The 26,051-nt window shown below is 38.1% G+C and overlaps 1 protein-coding gene across 2 annotated transcripts in view; it reads right to left on the bottom strand.

The window, feature by feature from the left end:
* Positions 1 to 26,051, bottom strand: part of TMEM135 (transmembrane protein 135) — a 192,627-nt gene that overhangs the window by 145,341 nt on the left and 21,235 nt on the right. For both annotated transcript variants that reach the window (XM_059816739.1, XM_059816745.1), the window contains exon 4: positions 7,090 to 7,123. In XM_059816739.1, the coding sequence (XP_059672722.1) occupies positions 7,090 to 7,123 (34 nt within the window). The remainder of the gene's footprint in view (positions 1 to 7,089; positions 7,124 to 26,051) is intronic.

The raw sequence follows: 26,051 nt of genomic DNA, 5'->3' as shown, positions 1-26,051 counted from the left end.
CAAAGCCACTGTCACCCAGAAGAGGGGCGCAGATAACAGTGACAAAGCAAGGAAGAGATGGTGGCAGAGGGACGGCTAGCATCTTAGGAGACAAGTGTCTCAAGCCTTTACTTTCAGTTATAGAGATTACTTCTGAAATGTTAGAAAACTAAAAAAAATTCTAGGTATTCCTATCTCAGCTAATATGCTAAAAGAATAGGTAAGCTCCCCCGTCCGGCAGTCCTTGTATAATGTTAATACAAGAATCGGTTTGGATTTGATGATCTTAAAGGTCTTTTACAACCAAAACGATTCTATGATTCTATGATAACCACATGAAAGCACACAACAAAATTTTAAATATCTAAAAAGAAAAGGGAGGAGTGGTTAAATCCATTTTACTAGAACCCAGAGCTTCTAAAATCTTTAAAACATGTACTGGGTAAAACTAAATCCATTCTTCATTCTGAATTGCCTCCACCTTTTGACTAAAACTGAATTGTTCCCAATGGAGAAGAAAAGGAGCCAGTGGTGCCGTGTTTACAAAATGTCAGTTTAGTAAGTTTAAATAGAAAACATTTTCTTGTTTTACAATAAACAAACTGTGTAACCAAATATAATAGTTTGCCAAAACAAATGGAACATGTTAAATACCTATTATTTCCCAGAATTACCAATGAGGGAGTGACAATCATGAACTTTTATTTTAAAGGATATTTCTGAATTGGTACACAATGTTTTATAGCATGTAACAGCACTGGGTGATAATTTCTCAGAGTTGCAAGTTATGACTATAAAATCATGTTTGTCATTTGCAAACAGGTAGAAGGTATTTCTTGAAACATCCGCAACAACTCAGACACATTGGCAATTTTGTACAGAAAGCACTTGGTAAGCTAGTGAGAAAAATCACTCAGGAATGCTCAGTGTCAGGGCACTTCTTGCATGCAAGTACCTTCCTTTACAGTATTACCAGTTTGCCTTTAGCAAGAACTTTGAACTATAGGATCAGCAAACGCACAGCTTAAAAGTGGATCTCTGTTGTTGCTTTTTCTCTTGCCATAGCAAGTCTCACTCCTCTTTCTTTCACCCCTCTACATATCACGCCCACAAAGCATGAAACAATAACAACAAATTTAGTGTATATGGAAAGTGATATTGGAGGGCCCTTGGCTTCAAACATTTGAAGCATGTTTTATATTGTGCCGTATCTCTGTCAAGCCTGGTATCTACTTTGCTGCCTGCATGTGCCCTATATCTTAAATTAGGCTAATGGCTTTGATTTTTTTAAAATATTGCAAAGCATGAAGATTTAGCGATATTATGAACCACTACGACTTCCATCCTGTAAAAAAACATGCAAATATCTGGATTTAAAGCTGACTGAAGAGCACCGGATACTCATTTCTCCATGAGATCCTGAGGGATTTCTTTTTAAGACTGTGCTTCAGCATTTTTACATGCTCCTGGACCAAGTATTTCAAGCTTTAAGAGCACAGCTTACATGCAGCCTTCACATTGACTGGTTGGAATAAACAAAGATACAGCCAAAATGAACCCAGATTTAGTCTATTTATGCAACTGAAAAACAATTCAACTGTGAAACTGCTTGGACTACTTTAAAACTGCAAGAAACTTTGTGCTCAGATGCATTACTTGTTCTCTATCACATACAGAAGCAGAGCATCACCCACTGGAATGCCTTTGATCAACTTGTTCGGTTCAGTATTTTTTAATGTGAACAGTATTTCTTAGTAGCTTTAACTATTTATTAATTGGACTTGAAATACAAATGAAAAAAGTATTTCTGAAATAGCAGACATAGAGAAGGGAAGCAGTTGTTACGTCTGAAAGGAACAGCAAGGAGGTAAGCAGGCGCTCAGCTTTATCAGCAGGCTGCTAAAGTGAACATGATCACAGCAGCTCTCAGAGGTTTTCCAAAAAATATCACAAGCTTGGATGTACAAAATTTTGAAGGTCTTCCCTTACTGCACTCTTCTTACGCTCTTGACTGTCCTCTCAGCATTTCTGTTCATTATCACTGATCTTTAATGCATGATCACCACATTGCACTGCATCTGAGAAGATGTACCCTTCCTCCCATACTTCGCTTTCATACTACTGATGACAAGCATGGCTATGTATTTCTTACTTCAAAACAGTATCTCCTCCTTGGTATATGAGGACCTATGTACAGTACTTCATAAATGGCAGATGCACTGATGACCTATCATCAGCCCTGCGATAAATAAAACACAGGATGTTCACGTTTCTGTGTAAACTTTATCGAGATCCAATTGCTGACAACAATTTCTCCAACTCCCATATCCAGGATTTTAGTAATACCCTCTCTCTCTGTCTCTCTTTCTGGGCTCTTGCTAAATTTCTCTTCATATTAATTGCAACAAAAGTCATCCTTTCCTTTCCCTGCAAACCCATAATTTTCTTCATCATCTGCTCACTGCTTTAACTAGAATAGACTCTACATTTTCTCATCTTTCTTCCACTTGTTATACCTGTAACATTCCCACAAACCAATTCCCATTATATCAGCCCAGCTCCAGTCCCTTCATGTCTCTTGCCACAATAAATTCTCATTTCTCATCTTTTTAGACTGTACTTCTCATCTTTTTAGACTGTACTTCTCATCGAAGCTGGTGAGGGGTCTGGAGCACAAGTCTGATGAGGAGCGGCTGAGGGAACTGGGGTTGTTCAGTCTGGAGAAGAGGAGGCTGAGGGGAGACCTCATCGCTCTCTACAACTACCTGAAAGGGGGTTGCAGAGAGGTGGGTGTTGGTCTCTTCTCCCAAGTGACGAGTGACAGGACAAGAGGAAATGGCCACAAGTTGTGCCAGGGGAGGTTCAGGCTGGATATTAGGAAAAATGCCTTTACTGAGAGAGTGGTGAGACACTGGAACAGGCTGCCCAGGGAGGTGGTAGAGTCACCCTCTCTGGAGGTATTCAAGGAGCGTGTGGATGTGGCATTGTGGGATGTAGCTTGAGGGGCATGGTGCTGTGTGGTGTGGGTGGGTTGTTTTGGTGTGGGTTGTGGTGTATTTTGTGGTTTGTGGGTGGTTTTGGTATTTTTTTGTGTGTGGTTTGGTTTTTTTTTTTTGTTTTGTTTTGTTTTTATGGTTGGACTTGATGATCTTACAGGTCTTTTCCAACCTTAGTGATTCTGTGATTATTTTTAGACTGTACTTCTGATCTTTTTAGACTGTACTTCTGATCTTTTTAGACTGTACTTCTGATCTTTTTAGACTGTACTTCTCTGCCTTCTTTTCTTCCTATCTTTCTTGTCTTATTTTTCAAATTTATACCTTTCCACTCCCTAATGCTCTCTCTATGGCTGGGCCAGATTCCTATACCTCTTCCTCCCATCACACTCAAGAACCAGTCCTCAACAGCATCACTCTGCCTTTTGCATCCAGCTGCCTTACCTTATGCTTGAGCTTTACATCGTTTAACCTGTGACCCTCAACAGCAACTTGTTAATATCAACATTTCCAATTTTGTAAGTACAATGCCATACATTAGAAGCCATAATACAAAACGAAGAAAGCCTTTGATATAGTGATGCACAGTTTGAATTTCAAACATAGCACGTAAAGAAACCTCCATTTTTATCTGATAAAGGAAAATAAAAAACTCATTTTGTAGTTCAGCATACACTAGGGTAACTGCCTTTTTGGTGCAGCATTTCAATGACAACATATCAATTTTCCTAAATTTTTGTTTCTCAAAAGTTTTATATCAAATTGGCCCTAGTCCAGATTAGTCTCTTCCTATCCTGCATATTGAAGGCAGCCTTTGTTAGTTTTGTTTCAACACAAAAAAAATTCCTAATCCAAAAAACACGATTTCTTCAACTTAAAAGCAACAACTCAACCATTGAGCTGTTCACAATGAAGTATGCCATAACTGTTTTGAAACATAAGAGCTATATGTCTTACTCATGGGCAGTCATTAATATCATCTACTTTCCCAGATAAAAATAACTGAAGAGATTACATTTCACTTTCCACCTTTTGTTGGAATCCTGGGGTTCCTTTTGATCTCAAATTATCCATGAAGGATCATCATATATGTTCATTACCAATGCATCTCTTACGATCCTAGAAATTTCTTGACTTTAACATGTGCAATCCAAAATAGAACTTGAAACGCTCTGTGTTTCTGTGTGGTCCACAGCACTGACTGCTGCTACTCTGCTCCGGGGTATTACAGAAACATCAGGTCTCAGACTGTAACTAGTTAAAAATTTCAAAACCCATGTGTTCAACAATTCTAGGGCTCAGGCACATCAATTTACTTCTAAAAACTTTAACTGACTTCCAGTGAGAAGCTCAGAAGTTGATTCTAGACTGCATATCAAAATTAAAACCACAGATCCTTCACTCCAATACTTATTTCTAGTTCTTACCTTAAAAAAAGAAAAAAGAAAAAGAAAAAGAAAATCCAAGCCCTCAAGTCCAGTGTTCTATAGCTTCAATTTAGCAGAAAGCTAGTCTAAGAAAGCATTTTTATTTGATTTTTCCATAGAGCATATATAACCTAAACAGCTTATTTTTAATCTGTCATTCTACTATGTAAGTAGCAAGGAAATGCAACTGGGGAGTTCAGGTTCACACAAATCTATAATCACTGACTTATTTAAAATTAGCCAGGACACTTATTCATATGTTTCTAGTAGCTCCACATTAGAAATCAACAAAAAATGTCACCTTTAAGACAAGAGTCCTTAGACCCACTGCCTTTCATGTTCTACTGCATTTCACTCACTGAACTGAGAAACAGCAGCCATGCATAAAGACTTTAACACACCCTTCCCCTTTTCCCTAAGTAAATTCATCTCTGAGGACAGATTGTCACGCACTGCCAACAGGACAATACAAGTAAAATTTTCTGATTTAAAAGCCCTAATATGGCTATAGAAATTCACTGCAGCAACAGTCATGATAATTGCTTATAATAACCAATAAACCTAATTACAATTACCTCCTGTCTGTCTAACTGGGCAAAGGCACACATGAAGAATCACACAAAAAGCCTCAATTAGTATTGCTCAGGCTGCAAAACATAGTTTAGCAAAACGTGAAACAAAACAAAGGAATACATTTAGTTCAATTAATATCTTAATAGGTCCTGACACTAGTTTTATAGAATGCAAGAAATGCAGTGCAATTTCACAATCTAGCTGCCATCACTAATGATTAAAATTTGCCAGCTTTCAGAATGGGGCGTGCTGCAATGTAAAGATGACAGAAATAAATGTTTTAAAGGCTTAGCAAATTTCTAAGTGAATCTTATCAAAGCATATAAAGCTCTAAACCAAAGACAAGCAACACAAATAGGGAAACATTTACAGTGATTACACAGCTTGCTAACAAGGTAAGTACGTCATGATCAAGGGCAGTTTACAAAGCAAACCCTGGTAGCCCTGCGTCCACCAAAGATTTGTGACTAAAATAAACCATTATGCTGAAGAAAATATCCATTGCATCGACTGGCGTCAATAAAATGTAATTGCATCAGTTGACTTTTCCCTTATAATACCGTCCAACATCACGTGAACTATGTGGCATTGCAGCTAAAGAGACTTGAACACGATGATAGCTTTCTCAAAATTGGGATACACCTATTTCACCCTTCTCTTGAAAAGTACACCCCAAATGAATGATGATATGGCCAACTAATTTTCACCATTTTTATAACTTGTATTTCCCGAACGAGGCATTTCTACGCAGTTGCTCTTTTGAACTCAAGGAAAACATCAAACCTTTCAAGGTTAACATAGCCTTGTAGGAATCCAACTTTGTTCCCACGTGTTATTGAGGGTCCGAACATCTAATTAATGAAATTTCAAGAAAGGGATTTTTCATCTTTTCAAATTAGGAAAAAAAACTTTACAAAGAAAAGGAATCCTAAAGGATACTGTATGAGCCATCCAGGTCAAGCACCTATAAAAGTTAAAACGGTACTTGACAACAATAAAATTAATGGCAAGAATCAATTTCTTGTCTTCTGAAGTCTGTAAGCTCCACTCATGAGTGAGTCTGTAATGGCAGACAGTAAATGAATACAGAATAACCCAAGAAAACATTTCTGCCTAAAATAAATTGTTAAACACCAGAATTTGAGAGAGAAGTCTGTAATGGGTTTGGCAAACGCATGTAGGGAGTTTCCAGAATATCTACCTGCTACCAAACAGATGGTGTCACGTCCCTCCGAAAGCCCCCCTCCCAAAATCTTCAGAATTACAAGAGTCACCATCAATGACTTTACAAGGATGAAAGAGAAGGTTTCAATTTTATCACCCTAGTCTGTACTGCAATACGTTGCCTTTGTCTCATCACTTTTACTCGTGAATCTTTTCATCATCATCGACAAGTATCTATGCTTGCATGACTCTACTGAGGCCCCAGCAAAGTGTTACAGTAGTCCGGAACACAACTCTTGGGTTCTTGCCTTTTTTTTGACTCTTTACACAACCCAAACTTTATAAAAACCTCAGATAATTGTTTTGGCATAATAAAATCAGTTCTAAAGGAGTATGATCATGTAACAGAAGTATTACATGTTCAGAAAAAGTTAATGCACAAAGCATCATTTAGATAAATTCACTACTGTTGTGTATTTGAATGAGATTATAAGGAACAGGACACAAAAAATTTTAAATGTATACAACCATGTGGTAAAAATGTTTGCATGTGCAATACTTGATATCAGTTTGAGAAACAATTAATTACAAAACTAAAGTATATGGTGTTGGATTACTCATCTGCAAAATAATGAGCATTAAAAGTACCAGATGCCATTCTACTATGGAGGGGATATATAAAACTACGCATTTTCCTGGGGCTGTGATACAAGAAATTTTGAGCATAGCACAATGAAATACATTTCAGCCTCTGCTTTACAGCTACTTCCAAAAGACCTATAAGTCACAATTTGCTCTTAAGATAATTTTATTTACCTAATAACACATAATTCTTAAAGAAAAAGAAAAATCCTGGAAGCATTAGAAAGGCTTCTTACCATCAGTTTTAAGCAAGAAACACTTCCAATGGATCTTACATATTTTTATCCTTGAAATAAAGGACTACTTACTTGATTGGCCATGTAAATTGTGAGGAGACCTCTCCTATAAACAGAAATGATAAAATTAGTGAAGGAATTACACATTTTTTGCACACTGAAGAAAAACACTTTAAGCATTAAGAATGTTTTATTAAAAAAGAAGAGTTTAAAAAACAGATTATTGATGGAGGATGAATCATTACCACCCTATAGAAAAATAAGTATGAAACCAAAAATAGCACCTTGATAGCACGGTATCCAAAGCGGTGAGGAATTACACAAACCAAGTTATATATAGCAACTTGCTACTGCACATGAGTCCTGAAGCCATCATGAAGGGGAAAGGCACCTTGATTTACGCAGCACTTGCCACAAAATAAAAGCCTACACACGAGCTGGTAACGTGAGCATACAAACCATGGCCAAAGCCTAAGTTACATCGTGAATTTTTCCCCGTTCTATTTTTGGATCTGTCCCTATGTCTCAGCCCATAGCTCACACTGCTATTTAGATAGGAAAAATATAAAATTGAGCTCATGCTCTCACACTTTTGCTGATGCTACTGGAGCACAAGACCAAAATTGAACTCTGGACTACACAGATGTGAGCTGCTCCAGACTGTATTAGATGTCACTGTAGGGTCCAGATGAACAAAACACAGTTATTTTCTGTACATCATTCGCAAGTCACCATCGGCCTTGAGAAAGCGGAAAACGTTACCACTGCGAATTTGCTTTGCCCTCATTCCTTCCTCTTCTGCAAAGATTAGCTTAGAGACTATGGCCAAAGGTTGGAAAACTCAGTTTCAGTATTTCTTACTGGAATGCTGTTCTTAACTTCTTGATTTTACTGTCAGCCTTGTGGTATTTGGGATTTTTTTCTTATTGCGCCCACTGCTGTTACGCACAAAACTTGAAAATAACATAGAAGACACCACATGTTTAACCGTTAAAGTTTCTCAATATGGTACTGAGTTTATAACCTGATCTCACCTTTGTCTTCACATCATTCAGGATTTTTTTTATATTGCTACCACATGAATAACAGAAGGTCCAATCCAGGCTTCTATGTTCCATTTTGTCATGAGACCAAGTTTTTCAAGCATTCACAGAGCGCTTAAGAGAACAGTATGTTAACTGAACATATCTTGCTATCATATCAGTTGAAGAAGCAAGCAAAACAAACTCACAGGTAGCAGGAAACAGAGAAATTCCTATTGCATAGTTCCCAGGCTTCAACCACCCAAAAAAAAGTTTATTCAGCATTTTCTGACCCCATGTTTAGGTGTTTATAACTTTGCCAAGTTACACATCCATATCAAGGTTTTTCACAGCAGATTTCTAAGGTACAGGGGTATATGTCACTTAAAAGCTTTAGTGCTTTCACATCATGTTGAATTTGCAGAAAGCAATGATGCAACATCCTGAGTTCCACAAGTTGCTCTCTATTCACAGAGATGATTCAAATTTGGCTTAAGTTCAAAATATTAACTAGCAAAATCCGTTTGGGTTTTGGTTTGGGGGTTTTTTTGGTTTTGTGGTTTTTGGTTTTTTTTTTTAAAAACACCTAGCACCACTCTGTTCCAGGTATTAGAAACAAGACTCTAGCATGGAAACCTAAGAAAACAAAGCCCAAATCTAAAAATTTGGCGAGGATGAGGCACACGAGAAAAAAAGAAAACAGATAGGGAATAGGGTCTGTAAACATTAAAGCAAAGAGACCTCTACAACATGTAATAAAACATTAAAATACTGCATGACGTTTCTGACCAGGAAGGGGTGAAAATTCACCTCATGTAATAGATGAATTCAACTCTCCAGCTGGTATGCAAACAATCACCTCGTCTTTCAGCCGATTAGCTCAGATGATAAAATAATATTGGTGTCCTGACCCTCCTGATTACACAGAACTGTATTGGCTGCCAATTTGGTAATGTAAATCTCATGTTAATGTGTCCTCATAGGGAAAAGTACTGGATATTTCATGTTTCTTGGATTTATTTTTTTTTTCTTTTACCCCGTAATAGTATTAAAAGTTTAGGATAAATATCTAAACACTCAGCTGTTTGGAAACACAGAATTCAATTTACCCATGAGAGCTAACCTGGTAACTTTGAGTATTCCGCAAAACATCAGAACTTCAAAAACATCCTGCAGTAACACACTTACCTGTGAGAAGCTACCACCAGCTACTGAGTGACAGATGCAGCTTTAAGAGTACCATGTGTGCATTCACAAAACAGCATGACTATGGCATGCACACATAATTTACTTGGTGGATTCTCTCCTTCAGTCTCTATGTCGTGCAGGCAGGGATGACATGCAGGCAGGGTCTTTTAGCCTCCCACTGGATTATTTTTTTATTTTTAAGTACTAAAAAACTAAGAATTGATCTAACAAAGTTTTAGCTTCTATTGTGGTCCCTTTTGGTTAAGTGTAAAATGCAACTCGTCAACTGCAAAGACAAAGAAAGGAAAAGGGGCGAGAGAAGAGGAAGGAAAGAAATCAGAAGCTGCAGTGCAGCTGCAGCAAGACCGACATGAGAAGTAGGTGGTCAGAAGGAGGGAAAATGTGCAGACAACAAATGCGCACAGGGAAGTAACTTCCAGAGCTGAGAATACATAAAGTTACTGGATGACATTATCTGAAAGTGCCTGCAGCAAGCCTGTCTCTATCTGCTGCTTTACGAGGCCCTGGCTAACTCCAAGCAGAAAGTTTTCTTCCTCTAAGTTGGTCCTGTGACTGTTTTAAAAAATAAATAGCTTCATGTTTCAGGGCTAAAAAATAAACAAAAAGAAAAAAGGAAAAAGAAAAATAAAGAAAAAAAAAGAAGAAAAAAAGAAAGGGAAAAAAAAAGAAAAAAGTGACTCTTCCCAGCCCTGTGCAAATGTGATCCAGCGAGCCTAACCCAACTCTGAACTCCACTGTTAAAAAGTGGGTGGAAGTTCAGAAAATGTTGCACTATTTTGTAGCAATGACAGCTGATGGAAAACAGGACAGAAAGATGGAGGTAGGCCAAGCAAAAGGGTCACTGGTACAACCGAAGGACTGTATTAAAACTGCAGCTGGTAAGTAAGAGAAGAATATAGTTGGGAAAGGTATTACAAGAGCAGGAAATAATTAAACAACAAAAATAGTTAGTCAGGCATGTCTAATCACCTGCGTTGGGGAGCTTTAAAGATACTAATAAATGGCTAACATTTCACCCCCAAAGTCCACGAACCAGTGTTGAACGTTAATCTCAGGAGCACCAACATCAGCAGGTAGTTACACCAGTGATGGTCCAGCAAGGTCACTGTGGGAAAGCCCAAGCAGATGCACACAAATCCTTACTGACCCCTCTTCCTCCATCATCCCTGTCTCATGCCATTTTCTTCCAGAGGCCACTCTCACCAAGATCTTCATTTTGGCTTCCCACCGCCTCCCTCTCACCTCTTCAACCGATAGTATCTCACATACCCTGCTCTGTTTCTAACAACACATGCGATCTTTAATTCAGGAAGGAAAACCACAAGCTAGGGGCAAAATCCTTGAGCAGCAGACCAAGGCTGAACTAGGACAAAGATGTAAGTCAGCATCCAAGAGAGCTGCATCTCTGGGACAAGAGCTGGGATGGCACATCCTGGTCCATCCTGCCAGTCTGTTGCATTAAATTAAAGGACAAAAGAAAAACTGTTCCAAAAAGTCTTAACAAGACTGGTATCTTTTACCTGAAAAGGAAGATTGCATGAAAGCAATCACATTTTTTAGTTACCCTTTATTTCAAGTACCAAAGAGCAGTAGTGTTTAGCACACTTTTCATTTTGTTTCTCCTTTTTTTTTTTCCTCCAATTCACACTTCCACATGAGTTTTCTTGTATGCCTGTTAGAGAACTGAGCAGGCAATGTCTCAGAGTTTAGTTATTCAGCACAGGTCACGTCATCTGTGGCTGAACAATTCCAATCTCATGGATTCCACATTTAACGTTTAAATTACAACAGACCACAGACTTCCAGAAAATTATTCTCTTGTTCATTTATACCTTCCTCAAAGAAAAGTTTCACTTGATAAAATTTGCTTTTTGACAATTTGGTAATGTTCAGACCAAATTCTAACAGCAATAGCTCTTAAACTATGGCCTATAAACCTCAACGGAGAACCACATATATTTGTGATTGCATTGCCCAGAGGAAAGAGTCTAAAATAACTGTTAAAAAAAACAAAAGCGCTATAGGATAAAAATAGCAAGGAAGCCTAGCAGTGTACTGGGCTGTATTACCAGAAGTGTAGGAGGTCGAGGGAAACGATTAATCCCCTTTACTCGGCACTCACCACACAGAGTACCGCACCCACTTTTGGACCCCAATACAAAACAGGCATTGATCAACTGGCGGGGAGCACCACAACCACGGCTGGGGAGATTTTGACTTGACCTGAGGAAACAGCATTTTCTCCATCTAGACAACCAAGCATTGGAACAGGGACCCAGAGGGGTTGTCGGACCTCTGTCCTCAGAAGTTTGCAAGGCTGACCGGGCAAATCCTTAAGTAAGCTGGTCTGAACTCAGTGCTGGTCCTGCTCTGAGCAAGAAGCTGCACTAGCTAACCTCCCAAGGCTCATCTGAACAATTCTACCAATCTACAGAAAAAAAAAGGTGGAAAGAGACTTCAAAATATCATACATAATTTTTTCCACAGATTATAAAATCAGAAAAGATTACAGTGATAAATAATATGGCTTCCTAACTAACATAAAACACAGACTTTTCTTTAATGGATTAGCCACTTAATCAAATTTAACTATTTCCAATAAAGTCACCACAACCACTGGTAAGTTATTCTAATGCTACTTACCTTTACAATTTGGACCCTACTTTAGACAAGAATCTGTCTGGTCACTGAAACCAGTTACATCTTTACCTCCACTGTAACACTACAGAGTCCAACCATGTCACCCACATACCATTTCTTAAACAAAAACTGAACTCCTTCATTTTTTCCACAATGTTCCCTGAGATTTTAATCATAGTCATGGCTCTTCACTGAAACTGTCCCAGTTTTTCAGAACTCATCTTCAAGGACTTAAACAAAAATACAGGAAATAAACAAATTAGAAGATTTCCTATTCTTTGTTTAATCAATAGTATTTTAAAGTCCAAGAAATCACTAAGTGCCACTCTCAGACTTTGAATGCATCTGCCTGTGAGCAAGGTATTTATATTTCCATATAAATGCTGTAAATTCTGGAAAACTCATCTAATTGAGGCCAAAGTCCAATTCCCCTTACACATGAGTTAAAAATCCTATTCACGCCAATGGAAGCAGTGACAACTGTCCAAATCTGCATGCCAACATATTGTTTGTGGAACAGTTTCCTAAAGAATGTTTTCTTGCTTAGCGTGACACGTTATAAAATTCAAAGAATAACTTTACTTTCACAAGTAGCATGAGCTTTTGCTTCATATAATAGCAAATCATACAAAATACCAATTTTTAAAATACAACCAAGATGTTTCTTCCTATGAAACTCACTGCCAGTTCTCTCTCCTTACTTATGGTTTTCCTTCAATGTATTTATGGTTTTCCTTAAATACAGAGTTGTTGCTAAGCTTAAAAAAGCAACAAAACAGAACAACAAAAAAACCCCTTGCCTGAAGGTGGGATGAATCCTTAGAACATGCTTATGCTCATGGCAATTTTACCATAAATTCATAATTGCAACCACAGCAGCACTCGAAGAAAATTTCCGACAGAACGCAAACACCTTCTCTTCCTCTAAACAGCCACAGAAGAGAGGTAGGCCCCTGTCATTTTTAAGCTATTTCTCTCCCGATATTCATTCCTCCTCTTGAATATTTACATCTTTCATATGTTTTGCCTTGTCCTGTCCATCTTGTGTCTAATACGCAGCACTCCAGTCCCTGCGGTTTTCTCATCACAAACTTCTTTTCGCAATACAAAGTTTAAAGCATTGTTTTCTCTATTGCCTTGTTTCAGTTAAACCACAAACCCTTCCGAGTAGACACCCTGAAATCTAAACATTCACTGCAATTAATTAAACATATTTGAACTACTATAATTGCAGTCTTGTGGTTTTAATCATCACATTTTTTTTCTTGCTCAAAACTAAAGGGGAAATAAGTGACCAAGTCAGAAATAACAGGAAATAACTACAGCAAAATGAATACCACTACGTACAAAATTCACATAAACTGACTAAACAGACATCTCTTTCAGTGAGAATAGCTCTAGGTGTGAGCTGTAACAGTGAGCCAGTAAATACACACCACAGGGCGAGGTACACACTGGGTTAAGTACACCCAGGCCCCGTACCCTGCTACAGCTCTTGTAACCCAGTGTACAGCAGCAGTTAGTAGTAGGGATGACTAGAAGGAGCCTGAAGATGGATAAAGGAGCATGTTAAAAATCTTTATGCATGCAATTAAGAGAGCATGTTCTCTGATTAAACAGCATCACTGATGGGTTATGTTTGTCCACTTATATAGTAAATTTAAACAGTTGGGGGGCAAAACCCCACAAAATAAAAATATCCAACTCGCTGCTAAGACAAGAATAGTTTTAGCTTTGCTATAAAACTTTCTAACTTCATCCCTAGTCCAAAACATCATGTTCCTACTATTTGGTTTTCCAAAACTTCTTAGTGTTGTCAAACTAACAAACCTGACCTGAGAATAAACAGGTACTAGAATGAAACAAGTCAAACTTACCTTTTCTTTTGACCTATACGACAAGATCTGAACTACGCGTGGCTATAACATAGTGAATTAATGAAAAAAAACATTTTTTAATACGTTTCTACAAATTCAAGTTTGAATTTTATACAAATACCACTGTTCATTGAGTCTGCTGAATATTCTGACAGTTACCACCTTATTTTAACCAATAATCCTTTTTTGGATTCTCTACAAGTCTAAGAAATCACAAATAAAACTACTTGCAAAGGAATCAGTAGATTCAAAGACATATATGGGGTGGAATGTGAAAAAAAAGGTAAAGAGCACATAACTTATGCTGTACTGACTTGTTATAGTAAAATTTGAGAACACTTGTCCTTTAAAAAAAAAAAAAGGAAGAAAGAGTTAACTCTGGCTTTAATTTCTGAACATAAACTAAGAAGCTAACATAATAGTTTGTAATGGCTCCCCAGACGGGATTTGTGGTCTGCAAAAACAGGAAGAATTCCTCCCCCCCAGCTTCCCTCCCCCCCACACACTGTAAAACACACCACTTTATAACCTGCAGAATTAAATCAAACACACAAATCACAGGTTTCCCCCGAAAAGAAAAAGGTCAAAATGAAGAGGGGATTTTTTTCTGCTCCACAGCAGCTTGACACCACAAGCTAACCAACTATAGATCTGGAGTTGCGATTGCATCCCTGTAATAACACAAGTACTACAGATTATGTTTAGGGTATCGTTAATCTCTCACACCCACCAATTTCCTACTGACAGCTGGAGGCCAGCAGTGAAGTCCTGGTGCAAAAGTTCACTTAAAATCAGCAGGAACAGATAAGCTTTCAAAATAATGCCGAAAATTATGAAAACAGACCTCAGCAATAAGTTTTCAAAAAAGAAAATTATTACTTTTTGAGCTTAGTAAATATCAGTAGCAAGTCTTTCACACGAAGATAATGTTCAGGCACATAACTTCGTGTCAAAAAATACAGTTTAAGGACCCATGGGCCACTGGGCTTTTTAAGAAATTTTCGATTTCAAAATTTTGGATTGTTTAAAGTAGGAAATGGACACTTTACAGGTTGAGAAACTGAAGTTGCTCAAAACTGCCAATCAGTCATACTTGCTTTGAGCACATTACATGTTAACTAAAATGGTTATTTTTTCTTGCAAATACTCAGAATTTGTTGTTCTTTAAAGGAAAGAAAACAACTCAACATGTTCTATGATTTGAACACATGCCAAAGAAACGGTATGAGAAAACTGGGAAGGGAGAGAAGCCAAAAAGAAAATATATCTACAGTAATACATTCGAGTTAAATTAGTACCAGTAATTCTTACTGAGTTTTCAGCTAGTGCAACATAAGATAACATCTACAGTTTAATTTTTTAACTGTTTTATACTCTATTTTATACAGATTTTCTTTCAACATTCCCTCCCTCTTCCTCCTCTCCCAGTTTCTCTATGGTGTCTACAGAGCCAACAGAGTCAAAACAAAGGCTGACCTACAGAGGGGAAAAAACCTCTTAATTAAGTGTGATTTAACCTCACAAGATTCCACGAAGAGATAAAAATCAGATTCCAAAAAGCCTATTAGTTTCATAAAAGGATTGACGAGTAGATAACAGAAGAATAACAAATTAATCAAACCTCAGGAAAAGAAATGAAGGATTGCCAGCGATTTTTTAAATTATTAACATTCTTGGTATAGAAGGCCTGTCTAGTGTTAAGTAAGGCCCCAAATAACAATTTCTTTGGACTGTTGATAGTACCACTGAATTGTTTTTAATCAGCTCAGCTGATCAAAAAGAAAACAGTTCTTTTCTGGGCACCTTCTCCGTTGGGATACAACATGTGCTGCTTGGCTGCTCTGCCTGGAAGGTATGGGCGTAGGGCACAAAAGTAAATACTCTCTTCTTGAGCAAAACTGCTTTGGGGATCCTTAGCAGCAGCGGGTCATTGCTTCTGAATATTTTGCTGGCAATCACTACTGTTTCATAGCAAAAAGAGGACATAATGGACAGAACTGTTAATAAAAATTAGGAAGAAGAGCAAGACAGGGCACGGAAATTTCACAGTCACTGAGATATGCAATATTCACTGACCCTGGTCATATACTCAGCATATTTTGGGAGTGAGGACAGGAAGAAGGAGAAAAAAATTCTCATATAAGGCTACTACTCTAGCAGACAGCTTGGGGTTGTCCCAACACCAGTGGAAATTCGTCCAGTATTTGACCCATTCTCCACCTCCAGCCCCTCTCAGGTTAACAGCCTTTCACCCATACCCTATCTGCACATCCCAAACCCAGCCCACAGCAGCTCAGTGAGAAGCAGCTCCAGAGGCTTCCCAAGACACCGCTTGAAATAGCTGCCTTTCCTCCCCAAGTCATATTCTGTGCCCAATTTGAGACAGTCCCTGCCACAATACAAGTTTTTTGATAAGCTACTCTAATCACCATTTTTTTCATGTATTTCAAAAGACTTAAGCAGCCTAATGCTCTTTTTCTAGTCTGCCGAACTAGTAGCTGTTGTTTCGTTTGCATGTTTAGAGCTAATTAGACTCATAATGTTCTAATGATTACATTTGTGATCGGATTACACTGTTTACAAAATACCTGAAGCAATATGCAAAAAAAAAGCTGAGTGAGAAAACAATCCAGCTCAAACAGAAGACTACTAAAGTTTTTCACATGGTGTGACTAACTTCGAAATGTCTTTATATTCAGAAACAGCAGAACAGCTATTCCAACAAAAGTATGGTATGAAGTTAGACTTGCCAACATACAGAGCCATTTGTGTGGGTTTTCTTCCCCCAAGAGAACAGAAATGACAGCATATTAAGTCATATTAAAACAGGGTTCAAATCCAGTTAGGAACTATGAATTAGTCGTGCCAAAAACAGATTAACACCGTTAAGAGCGTGCCTACATCTTAAGGGCCTGAAGCAGAAGTGGTCCCAAGGAACAGCAGTGTCAGAAGCCAATGTAAGCCTTCTCTAGAAAGGTAGGCAAGCCATACTAAGAGTTTAACTAAGAGTCATTTCAACACATTCCTATTGACTGAGAAGTCAATTTCTGGCAGAACATCAGTATTTGATGATGAACTGTGCCAAATACTACAGACAGACGTTAATGTGACATTTCACCTACCGAAGACAGAAAGAAGCTATTGCCAAGTCCAGTTTGAACCTATTATTTTCTAACTTTAAGTTCAAAGATCCAAAATGCCAACGGTTGATATTAGAACATTTTTGCTAGTTCCTCAGTCCATTGCTCATGAGGAATGAGTAACGGACACTGAAAAAGAGCTTAAAAGGAAGAACTTATCATTGATGAAGCAAGATGAAGCACATACAAATTCCTTCAAGTAAACAAAAAGATATTGTACTACGAGACAGTCCAAATTGTTTCAGTCTTTCAAAGTCAGAGCAGTCTAGATTGTGATGACAGGTACTAACCCAAATTCATGAGACCTGTTTTACGCCTGCCTTTAATGCCATGAACCCTGTTGCTCCTGCTTTTCAGACAGACCATCTTTAGGAGAAAGTTTTAATGGCATACCTTTACTTTATCAAAAGTTTCAATCTCAAGCGGAAGTCATCTGATTACAAGAAATACTATGCAATCCATAGGACTTACTAAAGGAAATAAAAACATGTCATCTTCTGTTCTGGGATGTGGAGGGGAGAGGGCAGGAAGGGGAAGCAAGATGTTTAACTACAGTACACTGCTGTAATCTTCACCACAGAAAACCCTTGCATGGTTAAATATAGCAAATCCAGGTTTCTACCTCCACACTTTTCCTGCTGCTGGAGCTAACAACGTTAATTCCTTGGGAGCAATGAGGCTACAGGAAAGAGCCACTTCATTTACAGAGGGTTTATAGGTGTGGCTCATATGGAAACAAAGATTTAAGCTCCTCTCATCTAGACTATCTTAAAACAATATCCTATGACCAGACTGGAGAAACGTATCACAGAAAAGTTTCCTTAAAGACTTTCAACCATTGTAGCAGAGGCATGGTAGGCACGGACGATATCTTGCCAGGTAAATGTCAAGTTTTTCATTGCCACATCAGCCAGCACTATAGACAGCTCACCTAGGCAGCATCTGAAATTTACTCTATACTAGCAGAATATTTATTGTTCCCCCTCTGGGAGCTGCATGTTACACGCAAGCATTCAGACACAGAAGATGTATTAAGTGTTTGCTTAAGCCAAGGACATCCAAATGAGTGTCTCCTGGATGCCAGTGCTGAGCAGACAGAACAAAGTAATTAATCCACTGTTTGTGTTATTGAATCCAAGTCAGACTGGCAGAACAGTCCAATGTTCAGCAGTGGTCTCAATTTTAACATTTTATCTGTAGGCACTTTAACAGGGCTGTAAGTTTTCTAGGGTTTTTTTTGTGGGGTTTTGGGGGTTAACGATGAAAAACAGAATACAAAAATATACTCAGATGACTAAATCACTTTTACTTAGTTTTCAGCCTACAAAGCGAACATTTCAAAAACAGATTTGCCAAAAGTGGTCCTTAGAATAATAAAAAAAATTAAACTATAATCAAGTGTCAATTACTCATGGAGCAGCGCAGGAAGAGCTAGCTACACAGCGTCACCTGGGATCTATCACAGCTCGTAGCTTGACCTTAGCACTGCCCTTTGTCCATCCAGGCTAGCCCCATGCAAACTGACAGAGGTAGACCAGAGCTTAATGGGTGCTGCCTCTGCTGGCTTTACAATATTATTATTCATGGAGTAACCTCACGGCTGGTGTGTGCCTAAGCTGGTAAATCCTCCTGAAACCCAGGGAGACCATTGCGCACTGGAATTGCTCAATGGTCTGGAGCTGGAGACCATTGAGCAAATGCAACCAAATAGTCCTGCATGATCCAGCTCAGCCCCGACTAAGTGAAAATAAACCCAACCTGTACAGACCCACCCAGATGTCTGCAACACATTCTCCAGCATCTCCAGAACCACAGGTATATGTTTTACATGGGATCTTCCAGTATTCTTACTCCATCTGCCTGTGTTATCCCGGAAAATGGATTGTCAACTATAAAGCTGTAGCTGCTCTCCTGCTCTTCCATCTTGTGTAAGACTTCAAGGACCACACAAGCAAGCTGGACCAAATTCTTCCAATACTCGAATGCTGCAGGCTGAAAATTCCTGAAACTTGGTTGCTGAACACATCTGCAGACATGGTTACAGTTTTTCAGAAGCCCGATTACTTTATAACCTGGGCTGATTGACTAAAAATGCATGGGACTGGAATCACTGATCCCCAAGTATCCTTCTTGCTCTGTAACTCTTGCCATCTGAAGTGGATGAAATCGAGCTTAAGACAGTTATCCAGACTGCCTTTGTAACTGAGACACATAATGGTGATTCACTCAACTGATTGGGAAGAGATGACTGGTATGAAATAGAAACGCACATTTCAGATGGTTAGAAAAGTCAAAGTGTTGACTGTAACCACTTTTTTTAAAAGGCATGCAGAAGTATAAGGATTACACCTACATCCTATGTGCATACACAGAATCACGAGGAGTAAAGGGCAGGGGTGAAGGAGAGACTGATTGTAGGAATAATTAAGAGCACAGTATGGGAGAGAGGATCTTTCTTGCATAAAGAACAAAATGGTTTCCACAGTTCACTTAAATGCAGCAAATTTAACTCTGCAGCTACTTTTACAAATGGAACACATAGTTTACATCCTGCTAGTAACATAGCATCTTTTTATGACCCACAGAGGACATCCTTTTCCTCCACACAGGACTGCTTCACAACCTGGCTACAACTTAAATGACAGCCTTCCCTTCACCCTAGGCAGGTGACCTTATCATAGAAGGGTATCAAATTATTTAAACAGGACTTTCCCTTTATGAACCCATGTTGACACTGTTCTTTAAATGCCTTTCAATAGTAGCCAGTGTAATCTTCTCCACAATTTTTCCATGAACTGAGGTTAGACTAACAGGTCTCTAGTTCCCTGGGTCTTCCCTCACGCCCTTCTTGTAAACTGGAATAACGTTGGCTAGCTTACAGTCAGCAGGGACCTCCCCAGACTGCCAAGACCTTTGGTAGATGATCGAGAGGGGTCCTGCCATAACATCTGCCAGCTCCTTCAATACTCTGGGATTAATCCCATCAGGCCCCATGGGCTTGTGAACGTTCAGTGGTACAGCTGGTCCCTTACAATTTCAGTGTCCACAAAAGGAAAGTCACTGTTCCCACATTCGTGGTCCTCCGACTCAGGGGACTAGGCACCCCAAGGTCTATCAGTATTATTAAAGACTGAGGCAAAAAAAAGCATTGAATGCCTCTGCTTTTAATTCATCCCTATTAGTCAGGTGACCATCTTCAACAAGTATCGGTCCAATGTTTTCTTTAGACCTCCTTTTGCTATTAACATACTTAAAAAAGCCTTTCTTGTTGTCAGATACAACACTGGCCAGTTTCAACTCTAATTGAGCTTTTGGCCTTCCATGTCTTCTCCCTGCATATGCAAACCACAGCTCTGTAACCTTCCGGCAAAGCCTGACCTTTTTTCCAGAGATCGTACAGCTTCTTTTTCCTCCTGAGCTCCATGAGGAGTTCCCTGTTCAGCCAAGCTGGTCTTTGGCCCCGCTGGCTTGACTCATGACACAGTGGAAATGCCTGCTCCTGTGCTTCTAGAAGGTGTTTCTTAAGACTGACTTCATTAATTTTGATTTAACTGAACGCAGTTTAATCAATGTCAGGAACTTTTTCCAGAATTAACATGTAATGCTATAATAACTGGAAAATAGAAATCTCTTTGCAAATATCCACAAAGTTATGATTGCCAGGGATATACCCTACAGAGGTCATCAACCTTTCTAGTGTAAAATACCAGGCTATAGGGTTTTTTTTCCAAACTGAAGACTGAGTGTGTCAGGACAAACACAGCATAAGTCAGGTGATCCCAATTCTCAGAAAGACAAAGTACTGTAAATCATTGATTAGAAATACTTTAGCCCTGTGCTGGGCAAGAGCTCCCAGCTCTTAGAGCTCCCACTAACATCCAAAGTCAGCAAGAGATGCTACTTTCCGTGAAAAACGCTCCCGAGAGCTGCCAGTCCTGAGCTACCTGCCATTCACAATGTTCCCACAGTCACAGCATCTTCCAGATTGACTCCTGCACTCCCCGGCAACCTTGAACGATCAGTGTTTCCCTCCCCCTGGTAACTATAGCAGAGACAGCCCTCAACGCACGCAGCAAAACACGTTCAAATGTTTACATGCTGTTACTATAAAAACACAGACCTCTAAAGCATTGGTTCTCACCAGGGCAGCTGCTGAAGTGCCACAGATTTTAACATATTTTGGTTTAGAAACAAAAAGCGTTCCCGTTAACTTCTACAGCTTGGCTCCATATTTCACAGTAATAATCACGCTAAAGGATTAAAACTCCAAAATAATCTGTTTCCCTACTAGCTCTCCTTACCAGATTACAACACAAAATACTCATGTGAATGATCCAAACTTAAGGGTTTTTTCACTACAGCACAAAAAATATGCAAAAAATCATCCCTCAAGGTAGCTTGCTCTCTCAATTTCTTACCTGTAGCAAGTAAGACTAAAGCTTGCAAAAACACTTGCCGTGTTAAAAGTTTGTTTACTTGTTTTGAACACCTACCTCCCTCCTCCTGGTGGTTTATAGGTTTCCCTAAAATACAACATCAAACTGAGTAACTGTAAAACATTTTGAGAAAGGAAATTGTCACCTCAAGTCTAAATATACTATACTGCTATACAGAAATATAGACCATCAATTTGTATTTGAATGGACAAACTTACAAAAACACTGTATTTATTTACAGCATATACTTTTTACCATTACCATGCTGCCATATACTTCGTTTATAATGTATTTAGACTAATGGCATTTATGGCAAGCATATAACCCTAACAGCAACTGAATGTTTCGTCAGAAGAAGACATACAGTCTAAAAATTCCACATTGTTCTTACACAAATGTTTCTGCCACTTTTCTAAGCAATACATAGTAATTCTTTTGTTTCCAAGAACACTAAATATATGTATATATACATGTTCTCCATAATGCGCAGTTGCACTATATCACTTTTTAAATGCACATGCTTTAAATATTTTTCTGAGAGTCTAGTATACTGATTTATTTTTTTTATGAAAAACACCCAAAGTTTTCAACTAAAAACATGTTGCCAATAGTTGCCCAGAGCAAGATTTTACAACCAAATTATAAAAGCCCTAAATCTCAAGTTTTATAATACCATCAGTGACACAGTCTTAACCGTAGCAACGAGACAGGCGCCGCTATAATGTTAACAGCCAGTATGTAAACATTAATGCAGCCTAAGGGGGGAGCAGGGGGCAATCCCAGAAGGGTCCCTTCAGAACTGCCACAGAATTTTCAGGTGACTGTAGTTAAACTTTCTTTGGCTTAATTACTTACAAAGGGCAGGAAAAAAAAAGTTAGCCAGGCAGTAAGACAATTAATTTCATTAAAACTGTAATTGTGTCCCTTCTTCAAGCTTTAGTCATAGTTCTTGAAACTCACTAATACATTATTTTTTGAACAAGAGTCCAACAAACTGAAGTTTGCCATTTAGCTATTAGCAAAACACAACTTAAATGGTCTTCAAACATCAGCACGTTTACAAAACACTGAAGAGAACATCATTATTCTTTTTGAGAGTCATCACAGAGGTCTTAAATACAGGCTCTTCACTGAGCTATCAGACTTCATTGTCTTAGAAATCAGTAAGGAACAACTGACCTAATCAGATTTCCAGTAACAGGCTGGCTTCAGCCAAGCCTCAAATCACATTTCAACAGCTTCATTCACAACAACTTTAACAAGTATATTTAGTTACTTCCTTGCCTTCTAACAGTCTCGGTGCTTCTAGAACAATGTAGTACCATGTCTTTCAGTCTAAGCCACATACCTCCTCCTCTACTATATGCTCAATTCTTGCTGAGAACATTTAACAGATGTTGAAAAAAATGACAAGAGACTGTAACTTTGAATTACAAACAGAAGCCAAAAGACACAAGCAAAATATTCATTTTTCCAAGTTACAAACAAATAAAATTGCTTCATATCAACAATTTGAAACAACACCTATAGGATTAAACAGGGAGTACACTGGTAAAACAACTCCATACAAAGGTTAATAAAATGCATGTAATGATTTCCTAAGGAAGCTTAACAAAACTAATGTAACAGAGTCATACCTCTATTTTTGAGGAGACATCAACACAACTTTTAATGTCTAACACTACAAAACTAAATTATGTGACAAAAGAAATGCGCATTTTTCTTCAACAGAAGATGTAAAAAAGGTCAAACTGTAAATTATATTATTTTAAATACACTCGTGCAAGTGCACCTGTTAGAAGCTTGCTTACTATAATACAGTCATAGTTGTTATGACAATATATACACAAAGAGTAATTAAAATATTGAAGTCATGGCCAAATAATCAAAAGGAATTCGAAAAATGTACATTCTAAAGAACTGTGTACATTTCTCCAGGAAGAGGGAGTACTCTCCTTATTTGCAAGAACATTTTCTTTGCATGTGAAAACACGTAACACAGCAGTAACACCTATGGTTTTTGTTTCATTTCTCATTTTTCAACACCTCTGCCAGAGCCATAAATACAGCAAAAAGAAATAACATGGCAGGACTAACACTAAAATAGATTAAAAAGATGTGTACTGTATGAGATAATGTAAAGTCAAAATCAGCTGAAATTTAACTCTGTGCCCTCTTAACACTTCTCAGAGCATCAAACGTATACCAGCTATGCAGCTAACAGATGTCAGACTGTCATTTATAAATTCTACATTGCCCAGTAAGGATGCTTCCTCCTAATCCTAACAGGCAATGCACACTGCTTGAGAGTAACAGACAAAAGGCAAAAATTCTGAGTTACTCCTACCAGAGTAAGGGACAAAAGGCATAAAATATGAATCTGCGCATTACAAACACATAGTCTCCATGTTTATGTATTTACATTCAATTATTATCTAAGAAATAATTCTCATCAAAACATTACTTAATCATAATAACGTGACTAGTTCGCTTCCGGTAATCTCACAAAACATCTATATATACACATACAAAAAAGTTTACAAGTGTTTGTATTCCTTGGCCCTTTCCACAGATCCTAATAAACTAGTTTTCACAGACAGGATAACCATATTTTATAATCACCATATAGAAGACACATGGACCTACTAACGTGTAATTTATATCTTTATAGTACTGTAGCAGCATAATATAATGCAGATCATTTCCTGAGTCTGAAGTTTCTGTGCAATGTCACCTCCCCTTCTTATTGCCAGTGCCATGCAAATTTACAATTACATATTACACAGATACAAACTCTAATCAAACAAGTTCTGTAACACACTAGAAAACATGATCCTCCCCAGGATTATAATGCACCTAGACAAGCTATCCATCTCTTTTCCCCCATTCTTCCTTAAGAATTGTAAAATGTACAAGGCTGGCACACATGAACAGCAACACTCAGAAGAAAATCTGATTTACAAGCCTGCTGTTCCCAAGTTCAGGACTGACAGGGATGCTGTGCAAGCAAATGCCAGTGAGGTACTTAAAATAGGGTATCCACTTGGGAAGAGATTAAGTGATTAAGTTTGATGTTGCTGCCAGCTGCTAGTAGCAATTTAAAGGGCTAGAGATATGTTTATGAACTCAAATCAGGACTTTTTCCCACCTCCCTGATTTTTCAACACAATTTCTTCTAAGCTACTCGGGATACGACTGAAAATGCCACTGTGTCTCCATGTCAAATGTCAGTTTCCTAAGAAACTACAAGTCTATTAAAATTTGATTTTGCCTGTAACAGAAGCTAACAAGCAAACAGATGTGAAATCAGAAAGTTGTATTTCACTAAGTCCATCAGCAGCAGCATTTCACACATTATACATACTTAGCATCTGATAACATACCAAACAACTTCGTATTTTAAAAACCCTAAACTTTCAAATACCTTTTGATGCCATTTAATAATTTTTTTTCATTAATAACAATGACCCCCCATTTTCAGCTGCACGTGTTATATTGCAATACCAACATTGTCTTTTTACATTTTATCCGATGCAATATCATGAACTTTTTAGGCAAAATACACCTTAGGTCACACATTTTGGATTTTGACAGAAAGGAAAATAACATTCCGGGAATTAAGTATTTCAGCATTATTCATTACATACATGCTGTACCAACCTACTTTTGTCATTTTCACACACCTCTATTTCAACTTTCATTTCTTTCAAATTTCAGATGCTAAATAGGAGCCTGTTAACATGTCAGAGCTGTCATACATTGCCACTAAGACTTTTAGAAATCCCCATTTGACATAAAATTTTTTTGCCTGCTCTTTTTGCTACACTTAACAAGCTTAGGTTTGCAAGTTTTTCAAAGTTGCTCCACTGTTACACAAAAACCTTGTTCAGGTTTGGGCTCACAAGCAGTTTCAATTCTCGACTCATGAATACTCTGAAAGCTACAAGAAACCCACAGATGGACAACCAGCCTGATTTCTTCCCCTTTAATGTTATCTAGAAATATTAGAAGTCTGACACACAAAATCCTCACATTGTAACAGGTCTGTAGGAAAAGTTCAGCTAGTGCTGTCACTGATCAAAGGGAGAAAATGCATTTGCTCTCACCGCAAAATGAAACACTGATGCCAAGGGCAGTGCTGGAGTCTAAGTAACTAGACAAAGTTTACCAAAACGTATCCACCCTCTTAGGAAGTAGTTACAGTAAGATGAAAATCAGTCAGCTAGAAAGGACATTAAAAAGATAATTAACTTATTCAGTAACTTCATTACAATTATTTTCTCAATAGTTACATTAAATTAGGTGATTTAGAAGTGCTCCCACCTTTCCAGAGCTTCTTACACATCCTCAATCTTCAAAAACAATGGATAATGCATTCTTTTAAAAGGACGGAACTTTGACAATCTTACCTAAAACTTGGCTTGGGCTTTGCTTACTCCATGACTGAAGTTTAGGAATGGGGTCTGACAGTTAGTCAACCACATGATTTATATGTATTTGCAGTTATTTTTAAATGACCGCTTAAGGAACTTCCAGAAATTCATAGTAGCCCAAAGCGCGTTCACATCATCTCTAGTACTAAATCCCCCTCATCATCTTTTAAAGAGTAATCCCGTACGTTAACCTTTTGTCACCTTCTCTATTTTGGATAAAACCTACTAACTAGATGACTAAAGCATGTCATTCCATAGTAAAGTAAATTAAGCATTA

This window comes from Gavia stellata, chromosome 1, assembly GCF_030936135.1.
Source record: "Gavia stellata isolate bGavSte3 chromosome 1, bGavSte3.hap2, whole genome shotgun sequence".
Classification (NCBI taxonomy): Eukaryota; Metazoa; Chordata; class Aves; order Gaviiformes; family Gaviidae; genus Gavia; species Gavia stellata.
The sequence above is the reverse complement of the archived record's forward strand: the minus strand, read 5'-3'. Positions and strand labels throughout refer to the sequence as shown.